This window comes from Chenopodium album, chromosome 17 (assembly GCF_948465745.1).
Source record: "Chenopodium album chromosome 17, dcCheAlbu1.1, whole genome shotgun sequence".
NCBI lineage: Eukaryota > Viridiplantae > Streptophyta > Magnoliopsida > Caryophyllales > Amaranthaceae > Chenopodium > Chenopodium album.
Genome location: NC_137850.1, coordinates 838,309 through 849,437, shown reverse-complemented (window position 1 = coordinate 849,437; position 11,129 = coordinate 838,309). Strand labels below are relative to the sequence as shown.

The window sequence follows — 11,129 nt, the reverse complement described above, 5'->3', positions numbered from 1 at the left end:
TAGTCATTATATGCTTACTAGGTAGCAAATCGTCACAAAAACACATCAGTTCCCAATTAATTTTGTATCAATGATATATTTTAAAATTTGACATATACATTAAAAGTTTATCTTAAAATTCAATAAATAACCCGGGCATCGCATGTGGCACAAAACTAGTTACTTTGTAAAAGAGAAAGTTAATCATTCTAAAGATTTTTACTAATTTAATGTAAGCCCTATTTTTACCTAGTTTTTGAATAGATCGGGCCAAAGGATGAAAATTGTATATTTCAACTCAAATATTGTACTAGTTTTCTTTTTACACGATAAGATACGGAGGGTGTTCCTTTTATCATAGAAAGGGTGGGATGAGCATCGAACCAGGTCATCCCTGGGGGAGATGGAGGCCCCATGATCTCCTCATTGGACTAAATTTCTTAGGTCCAATGTGGTTGGACATATTTCTGGTTCAAATAATGAAATAAGTTTTTGACCATCCTTCTTATTTACCAAAAATAAATATATATATATCCTACCTCCGTTAACTTTTATTTGTAACTTTGGAATATTTTATATCTCACAAATAATCCCCCAAAGTTGCAAATAAAAGTTAACGGAGTTAGTATATAAAACCCATCCCTTGAATTCGCCATTGAAGTGGTTTGTGAGCTTTATCTCTTCCATTGAAGAAGCTTTTGAGGTAATACGTATGTCCAACCCACTGAATTGGTCTCTCTCAATTCTCCATTGAAGCGCACTCAACGTTCTCCATTGAAGCGCAGTTCACGTTCTCCGTTGAAGCCTTGCAATACTTGTATCCCCCATTGAAGCAGCTTCTGAGGTAAGTTTGGTTTTTGTTATCATCAAATCAATTTCACAATCTAATTTAATTGTCAGTGCATTAAGTGTAGGGTTCCAAAATCTCAACTATTGGTTCTAAATTCTAAGATAACCAAAATTATGAGCCTAATTTGATTACTGAATCCTATAATCATGTATTTTTCGAATCAAATTTGGTTGCTAATGTATTGCACAACTCGGATTGAACTATGAAATTACACCTCTTTTCAAATCAAATTCGGTTGCGAATGTATTGCACAACCCTTCAATAGTTCAATGTTAGGATTGAACTATGAAATTACACTTCTTTTCGAATCAAATTTGGTTGCCAATGTATTGCACAACACTTCAATAGTTCAATGTTAGGATTGAACTATGAAATTACACTTCTTTTCGAATCAAATTTGGTTGCGAATGTATTGCACAACCCTTCAATAGTTCAATGTTAGGATTGAACTATGAAATTACACTTCTTTTCGAATCAAATTTGGTTGCTAATGTATTGCACAACCCTTTAATGTTAGGATTGAACTATGAAATTACACCTCTATGAAATTACAACTCTTTAATGTTAGGATCGAACAATTACTGATGTATACAAATGTTTGAATGTCTTTGATGTAGCAGCGCTGTTTGAATGCAATAAAGGTAGCAGGAGAAAATGCAATACTCAGAAGAATGGAAGTCGTTATTTCCGATTTGTTCAGTTCATTCTTCTCCCCTCCTCCTTACCAAAAACCCGTCTTTATTGGGACCGCTGTTCTTCAATCCCGTCCCTGAGTCTTTGTCCCTTCTCTTCTCTTCGCCTGATCTCTCTCCTCCTTTCATCCCTCCTCCTCCACACCTCTCTTTGCCCAGATTCCTTCAACTTTCCACTTCCCATGACATCCTTCCTACTGTTGCCTCAGCTATTTCCGCTTCCTTAAACTCTGAAGAGCACTGTAGAAGCTCCAACTATATCCCCCATAACCGTCTTGAGCTCCTATACTGCCCCAACGACCAGGTTTTTGTTTTCTTTCCAACTGGGTCCAATCTTGATTGTGTTGGGTATCTTGTTTTATCAGTAAGAGATTCCAAATTAGTTGTTGATTTTAGTACTGATGGTTCTGTTTTGACTTCCCAAATTAAATTTGATCATCGGATTGTTCAATTGACAGCTTGCTCTCTTAGTGATTGTACATTTCCTGATGTGGGGGGCCCTGATTGTGTTGGTTTCTTATTGGCTTGTAATATGTATGCTGCTAATTGGTTTAGTGTTCGAACTAGTGGGCACTGTTTAGACTCCAAGAAGCCTGATTTGGTTCTTTTGGGAAGTAAGAAATTCACAAGTAGCATGGTGGCTTATGCTTGTTGGAATCCACATCTGCCTGGAGAGTGTGTGATCTTGTTAGAAAGTGGAGCATTGTTTTTGTTTGATATGGGTTCTCATGTGGATACAAGGTTTAAAGGGAAAAGAATCAATGTTGCTTGGGATGAAACTGGTGAATCAGCAGGTAGTGGGTGGTTCAGTTGTGAATTTAGCTGGCATCCTAGAATGCTGGTTGTGGCAAATTCAAAGGCTATTTATGTGGTTGATTTAAGATTTGGGAAATGTCAAACGAGCTGTTTACTGAGTATTGACATGCTTGGAGTGAGTGACCTGCATGCGAAGGATAAGTTTGTTGTGTTTTCAAAGGCTGGAAATGATGGTTTCTTCTATACTGTGGCTTCTGAGCAATGGCTATTTTTATGTGATGTTCGCAAACCGCTAATGCCAGTTCTTAGATGGGCTCACAATGTGCATGAGCCTCGTTACATGACTGTTTTGTCTCTGTCTGATCTGAGATCCATGCCACACGATAAAGATGCAGGAGCCTCTGCTGTTATCTTAGGATCATTTTGGAACAATGACTTCAGTCTTTTCTGTTATGGCCGTCCTCACCCAGCTACTGCAAAATCTTTCTCTAGTAAAATTTCAAATTTCTCGAATTCTTTTTATGCATGGGAGCTTCCATCACCTCTCTTGTTGGCTGGTCAGAATTGCCACTGTGGCAGTTGTCTTTTGAGGGAGGAATTTGCAAAGGATGATCTTCTTGAGTGGATTGAATGGCAACAGAAAAGGGAGTCAGTTCTTGGCTTTTGCATTCTGAACAAGCATCTCTCTTCTTTATTACCGAAGGCCGGAGAGCATGGGGGTTTTACACTTTTCCGATTGATGTCAACTGGGAAGCTTGAATCTCAGCAATACTGTGCCTCTTGGAAAATGGCAAGGATTGTGGCAACGACACATGGAGAAGTGAATCCTCTCAAAGATTCTTTGTTATGTTCTATGGGTGATGAGATATATAAATATCCCAAGAGGTTCCGCTACATTAAACTTGAGAACCTTTATCATCATTTGAATAGTAATCTGGCCAAACTATTGTTTACAAAATTTAAGAACATTCCAGCTTCCGCAGGCCTGAAGAAATTCTCTAATGAACGTTTCCATATATTTATGGGTGAGAAATTAAAGTCATTTGGCTGTGATCCACCAATGTCACACCTTTCTGTTGCTGATGTTTTCAGGGATGTTGACATGCCAACAAGCCTTTATGAAATTGTGAGTAGACTAATGTGGACCTCCTTACCAATGAATATTTTGGAGGTTGCTTTTCCCGAGTATAGTGAAGTTCTTGAAGTTGAACATAAAAAGTTTTCTCTGGATTTTCCAGTCATTCCTGACCAAAACCAGTCTCCTCCCTTCTTTCTAAGAGACCCTTCCCACTTCACTAATCAGAGGTCAGGCAGAGGACGACACAGTGAAGATTTTGTGGGTCCTGTTTTTCCTCTTCCGGCATTAGTTGTTTTGAATGAGATCTCAAGATGTGGATATTCTTTCGTGGGTGAAGTAAATGAATTCTCGCCTGAAGACATATTTACCCAACAATGCAAATATGTAATCCGTTTGACCAAGGAATTGGGCACCCTTAATGTTGGTGACAAACCGGACAAGTACCGTGCGGTATCACTCAAGGAAGACAGGAATGAGTCAGAACCAAGACCAGTATTCATGTATAAGCCATCTGCATTTCTGGATGAAATTGAGGAACATACGGGTTCTGATTTAGGGGAGAGATTTAATACAGTAGTTGCTAAGTTTGCTGAGGATGACAATGATTTGTTTGCTGGACTTTGCCCAATGGAACTAAAATATGATGATGCCAAAAAGATTGAGTTCTCTGAGACGGAGTCAAGTGCGTTCAAATTATTAAAAGAACAGTTTTCACACTGGCAGAATAACTTTATGCCATACCACAATCTTCAAGTGCAACTTCAAAAAAAACAGCCACATTTGAGACCTGCAAAGTAATTGCAGGATCTGAGACATTCTACAGATGACTTGCTTTTGATTTTGCTGATATATGTATTTCCCTGCACAAGATCAATGGTAGTGTAGAATATGTACACTGTAGTCATAAGATTTATATGTGATACGCAAACACAAATTTTGGTAGCATCAATAAATTTGCTTAATTACTGGTATTCTGATTATGCATCTGCATTTTTCTTGTTGGATTTTTTGGGTTGGAGTTAGTACTAGTTTTATTTGAAGTAGGCTCATAGAAGTTGCAGCCCTAAAATTAATTTTAAAAACCGTTTCGCTATGTAAAGGTTCTATTTTAGTCTACCAACTTGACTGCAATAACCAGATTAAGAAAATTGTTGTTGCTGCAGTAATAAGAAAACTGATATATTGGGATATGGGTCAAGTGAACTGAACTACCTCTACTTCTTGAACTCAAGTGAATTGATAAACTGCATTATAGCTTTGTGGGTACAAAATTCAACATTTTTGTTGATTGGATGTACATTGGTTATTTGCTCTGCATGAAGCCAAGAAATAAAGTACTCGCCTAGATTTCCATTGTAACCAGGTAACTTTCTCACTTGCAATTTCTTTCTTCAATCGATTTTTCCCCCCTGGGTATTATTGCATTCCTTTTACTTGAAATTTTGGACCTTTTTTTTGGGTTCATTATTATTTTAATTGTATAATTTGTGATGTTCATTGTAGAATTATTGACTGAAATGGGTAATTTGTATTTTTATAACTTATATATTCATGAGTTTTGTTGAAATCGATTTAATAGATGGGTGTATGTATTGGGTTTTCTTGCTTTGTGGAAATGAACAGTTTGCGGGGAAATTGAATGTGTAGCTGTTTTGATTCTTTTTCTTAATTTGGTATAATACAAAATTTGTACGACGAAAAAACTCAGTTACAGCTATTAATGTGTAAGAATTAATTTAAATATTGCTCCAAAAAATTTCAGTCACATAAAAATTTCATAATATTGTCTAAAGTCTAAACATGCTAGAAAATATATATTTTTATATTTTTACTGCCCCTAATTTTATGAAACATACATCATCTCCATAATTGGCTGTCGAAAGATAAACTTGTCTGTCCGCCTTTCTGGTGTGAGTCGGGAATCTCAGGATTGCGATTACCACTGACTTGCTGCTCAATTTTTTTGCCATAGTTCTTTCTGCTCTAGCCCATAATCACAACATGCGGTGGTCAAAGCATATCCTTAATCACCTATTTGACCTCGTTTTTTATTAGTATTTTTAATATTATGTTTGTCCTATAAATCTATAATCAGCAATTAGTAAATCTAATATTTTAATTTGATGACATTATTCATCAATTCCTCCACCAAAAGTTTATTCAGCTTAGTGACACCATACAGATGCGGTTAGTTCTGTCGACAATCTGATGTATCAACCAGCACAATTCCAAACAAATGTTCTATTTGTCTTTGGTCCCATAGTGGATAAGTTCATCGCCAAGCAAAATTTAGTAGCCTTTAAGTACTCCCCTACTAATTTAAGTATAGCACTTTGTTTGGATAGAATGAAATGGAAGGAAAAGAAGAGAAGAGAAGAGAAAGGGAGGATAATTTATCTTGATTGGGTAAAGGATTGGGGAAAGGAGAGGGAGAGATCCATTTTGCCTCTCTCTTTAATACATATAATCCCTCTAAATTTGGAGAGATTTGGAGGGAAAATGGAGCTCACCTTTTTCCTTCCTTTCTCTTCTCTTCCCTCTCCTTCCTTTCCTTCTTTGCTATATAAACAAAGCGTAAATGTTTCAGCCTGAGTCTATCTTATGATGCATCATACTGTTTGTGTTGAAGTTGTGATATACTGATGTGGGCCCATGTGACACCTTATTGTGATTATTGTACCTAGTCTTCTTCAACGTTTTTGTGGTAAAATATGGATGTTAAGGAGGAAATTGTTTATTGATGTCATTTGAGGTAATAGAATTTAAACAGTTGAAGAACGAGGTATTCGATATGTGTGTGTGAGTTGAATATCTGGTAGGTAAATGCCAACTTTTTTTGGAATACTGCCCATCAGAGGGTATTTAGTAAAATTTTTGAGGGAGTGGGAGGATGAGAGGGGTGGGGGAGGTGGGGAGAAGGTGAGGATGACGATGAGAGAGAAGGAAGAATATTGTCAGTAAAATTTTTGAGGGAGTGGGAGGATGAGAGGGGTGGGGGAGGTGAGGAGAAGGTGAGGATGACGATGAGAGAGAAGGAAGAATATCGTCCACTACCTCTGAATGATAGCAATGTTAGTAAGACAGTGAGGGAAAGGAAGAGGAGAGGGGGGGGGGGGGGGGGTTATATTTCTAATTCTTATTTCCTGGTTGGCTGCTATTTTCATGTACATATATTTGCTAGATAATTAATTTCTTAGCTCTCTAATTGACCTTTTAGTTGGTTGTTATTTGATTTGGATTAGAGGATTTGTTTGGAACTCTCATTTAGGCTACTTATAGGGCATTTTTGAGTTAGGATTAGGGGCTTTGCTTTGAACTCTCAATAGCTAGATCACAGATATATGGTAGTAAATAGTACATGTAAAAACACATTATGATTTGCTTTGAATGATTTGTTAAAGATCTAACATAGTGGACCTTTTCATCCTACCCTCTTACCGAGTTACCGTGTATGCATTACTTGGACATGGCTACAAGTGTATAATACAACACCAAGAGTATTAGCAATATGTACAACATTGCTTTCTTTCTCTGACATTTTGTTTTAACTTCTGCAGTGTTGCTACTGATTATTTTAACATTGTAGTAGAAATCATTCCTCCATTATTGTGAGTTTATGCTTTTTCTTTTTTTTTTTCTCTTTTTGTTTTTTTTTGGGCAGCGATTATTTGTTCAAGTTGTTGCTAATTGCAATTCATTTGTTGGAAAGTTGTGTCTTCTTTTCAGATTTGCAGCGCGCTTAACTTTCCTTCTACTCATCTTATTCATTGTTCTTAAATATAACTTTGGTTGCTGTTAAGCTGAAGCGGTTACAATTTGTTCTTTATATATTCTTTAAATCAATTTTTGAATTTTCCAGGACAAACTTTCATCTCTTAAATATCAGTTTTGTTAGCTCCTCCATTCATCCTTTCTTTAATTTTTTGAATTTTCCAGGATAAACCTTCTTTTTTAATCTAAGATATACTTTACTTTTTGTCTACTGCTGTAACTATTATTTCCCCTTTTTTTTTTAAAAAAACCAAATAATTGGTGGTGGTTAATCTGTGAAATTTACTATGTTTATTGTTTGATTTGTGGTTTTTATGATGTTGAATTACAATTATGATTTTATCAAATTATCAATATGCATGTGATATCTACTGTTAATTCCTCTGTTCCTGTTTACTTAATCTAGCTGATTGTCATTGTAGTTTATGAAATAGGCAAAAAAAACAACCTAACTTAGCTTACATGTATCACGGGGCACTTCACTTTCTTATTTTTCTTATAATCTGGTTCAAATCATCTTATGGATAAGGATAGAAAATGCAAGGAGTTCAAAATGAAATATATGTCTTATGGATCACTGGAAAAATCATAGAAGAAAGTATTTTTCTTGCTATTGTTTCCTAGGATTGGACTTTTTTGTGCCTTTCCGTATGAACAAATAATTTCACAACATGTCTATCTAATGAAGTTTTCTTTGCTTGTATTTTGGAAAAATAGCACTTCAAACTTGATAAATATCATGCTTCTCTCATCTTTAGCTCCTTGGTTCAAGAAATTCATGGTGAGATACTTCAGTCGTGTACTCAAGATTTTCTTTGCCCGTTTTATATTTTGTAGTAGCTACCCCATTCTCAATCAGCAAATTTTGCAGGATGGATTGCTTTTGTTGTAGATCTTGTATTCTGGTTCTTCTGCATTAGGTGTTATTGATTACTGGTTTTTATGCAATTACAGTTTAACTGTTAATTTCGATTCAGCTTTTATAGTTTTGTACCTAAAATTTCATGTTTTAGATTTTGATCTATTTGTTAATTTTCATGTTTTCTTTCCTCAATCAAGCCACTGATATAATATGAGTTGTATTAATTAAGTCTCGTAAAATTGCAAGTAATATCGTACTTTGTTTTTCAGAAAATTTGACGAATAAACCTAAACTTCCTGATAAGAATTCTGCACTCATTGCTGTTATTGCTTACAAGGTATGTGTTTGCTTATAAAATTAATTGAGCAGAATTGGTGCAAGTTAATATGAAAAATAGCTTGGAAAATTCAATTTGAGTTAAATTATAACAGCATCCGGAAAAAGTAAAAAAAAAATTGATTGATTTGATAGTTGATAAATTTTCTTAGGCAAATTAAAAGCCATAGGAAGGAGATGATGATGATGATAAAAATGATTTTGAAAGTGATAGGCCTTTCTTTGCAGTTGCTGTAGGTGTTTCCTATCAACCTAATAGTTTTCTGTACTTCCTTTTTTTTTTTTTTTAGTATCAATTTGTTTGCAATTTTGTTCTTTTCTCCTCAATCTTAGTTACTCTCTCTAAATTGTGCTTGGTCATCTTCCTCATCTTTGGTAAGTTATTTGATTTTACCTAAATTAATGAATTGTCGTTCTTGTTAAATTTGAATTCGTTTCATTTTAGGTCCTGAGTAATAAATTCGTTGTTTCTTTTGAATTGTTGTTGCTCCTCTTTTTCTTTCATTTCACTCTTTCTCTCTCTAAAATTGGGGTTTGAGAAGATTTAAATGTAATCTCATTTTCCCCATCTCAGTCCCCTATTACATCCCCATTTTCTAGGGTATTGATCTGACCCTCTGATTTTAATCTCTCTTTCTTTTGGTCTTCTTGTTTTGCAGGTTGATGTTGCTTACCTGTGTGTTCTTGGGACTGTTGATAACTTGTGATATTATTCCATCAGACCTTACTGTTCTGGTAATTGTGTGGCCTTTTAAATGTTGCTACATATAGCGTTGATGCCTTCTTCCAATGGTTTATTTCCCATCACTGTGTTCTCTTCCTTCCAAGACCTTCCTGTTCAGATTAGATTTAATAACAGATGTACAACTATATTACCCGGTCCGCCTAGATGTTCTATAGCATGTAGTTTTGTTTGTCTTTGCATTGCATCAAGTGATTAATATGGGCTATGATGCTGGAAATAATAGACATGGTAAATGGTATCATGATTTCTTTTTATTGAACTCTTTCAACGTTGTGTACTTCCATTTTTGTGCAGTTTTGGCAGCATGTTGTTAAGGAAAACGGTAGTATAAAATGCTGAAATTGTGAAGCCTATCATGAAACTCAATCTTAAATTAAATGAATATTTAATTTTAACCAAAAAGATACCTTTTTATTTTCCTTATAAATAGAGATGGGGTGAAGTGTTATCAAATTGAGTTAGGAAAAGAATGGTTGCTAGCAAAGATATATGACCTTATACACTTTGGATATTGATGGTATGCCTTGGTGCTTTAAACATTGCTACTTCAAACCATATCTGCCATGCCTATGAATGCTGTTTTTCTTTTATCAATCTTACGCCTAATTGTGATATGAGCATATCTATTCTGAATTTCATTTTGGATTTGTGTTTTGTCTTTTTACGGGACTCCCTCCTCTGCTTCGGGACTGTCATCGTATAAACTGCCACCACAATTTGCCACAAGGTACACCGGCAATTCCACTAACATTTGCGGAGGAGGCGAAAGAAGGGGAGGGGTGGTGAATGAAGAGCTAGAAGGTGAATAATTGACTACCTGAGTGTCTCATTTTCCTTTAAAATTAAAATCTGATCCGTATATCAATATATCATATATGAAGTATGTGACCCATGCAAAGGTCCTTTTTTTATTTCTTCTATGCTTGTATATTTCAAGTCTATCTGTGTTTTAGGCATAGGTCTAACTTTTATAGGAAGTTAAACTAAGAATCGCTTCAAACGGAGAACTCGGACTACACTTCGATGGAGGAGAGTGCAATTGAAGGATCCATGGTATGCTGGCCTAAATTAGGAAGGTAGTATGGATGAACCGTGGTGGAGTATGGTCCAACCTCCAAGTCCTTTAGGACTGGAATTTGTCGGATAAAAATATTTCCTTAATTGCAAATTTGAGGCCATAATTATTTTATTATATTTATTTATTTTTTTTGATAGGGAGGCCATAACTATTTTACTCTTACAGCAATTATTTATTATTTTATTTAGGATTCAGATTTTTGCTTGTATAATTTTGGAAAACTTTGACTTAATAGTTTGATTTTTATTTATTTATTTATTTTTTTTTAAAAGGCAAGGAGGACCCTCACCATACCTCAACCCTCACGGTTTTTGGGTCCATTATTTGCAGGCCATACACTTGGGAGTAGAGGGGAGGGTAAGGGAATCTCTATCCCCAAGCACCCATATTTGGTAGGATTCGAATCCCAAACTTCTAGGATCTGAGGAAGAAACTTACCAAGTGAGCCAACACTTCGTTGGTACTTAAGTTTGAACAATTTAGGGATGTACGAGTTAGGTATTTAGGTTGGTCTTCTTTTACCTTATAATTATATAGACAATTGAAATGTAGATTACCTTTTTATTTTTCCTTCATACGTAACTTAATCTTACCTTATTGATGCGCGCGATTGCACAACTAGTTATACCAAATTCATCCATGACTATGTATTATATATTTATATCCATTAATAATTCAATAATTTGGTAAGTCTGAGCTATATTTCCTGTAAGTGATGTTGATTTGTTTAAATCCGAGCTGCAAGTTTCCTGAACTCAGTTTTAGGGTTTCTTATACTCTTTGAATGTATATGGATTTGTCTTTTCTAGATCTATTTCTTCTTTAATGAATATCTCTTTAAAGAAGATCATCGATGTGATTAATCTACTTGGGTTATGCCAATCAATAACCACCGAATAAGAGGAGCTTCTTGATCACACTACAAGGAGAGGGGTCAATCCACAGGACCTTTCTTTTCACTCTTCTCTTTTGTTGTTTTGTT

At 35.4% G+C, this 11,129-nt stretch overlaps 1 protein-coding gene across 1 annotated transcript; it reads left to right on the top strand.

Annotated features, from left to right (window-relative positions):
- Positions 1–658: 658 nt before the first annotated feature.
- LOC145587305 (uncharacterized) lies at positions 659–4,395 on the top strand. The gene is made up of 2 exons (XM_081644037.1): positions 659–823; positions 1,450–4,395. The coding sequence occupies exon 2, from the start codon at positions 1,484–1,486 to the stop codon at positions 4,151–4,153; it is 2,670 nt and encodes an 889-aa protein (XP_081500163.1). The 5' UTR covers positions 659–823; positions 1,450–1,483; the 3' UTR covers positions 4,154–4,395.
- The last annotated feature ends 6,734 nt before the right edge of the window (positions 4,396–11,129 follow it).

What these genes read in the sequence shown, in the direction of transcription:
- LOC145587305 (XM_081644037.1), top strand. Translation starts at nt 1,484, where the DNA reads ATGCAATACTCAGAAGAATGGAAGTCGTTATTTCCGATTTGTTCAGTT.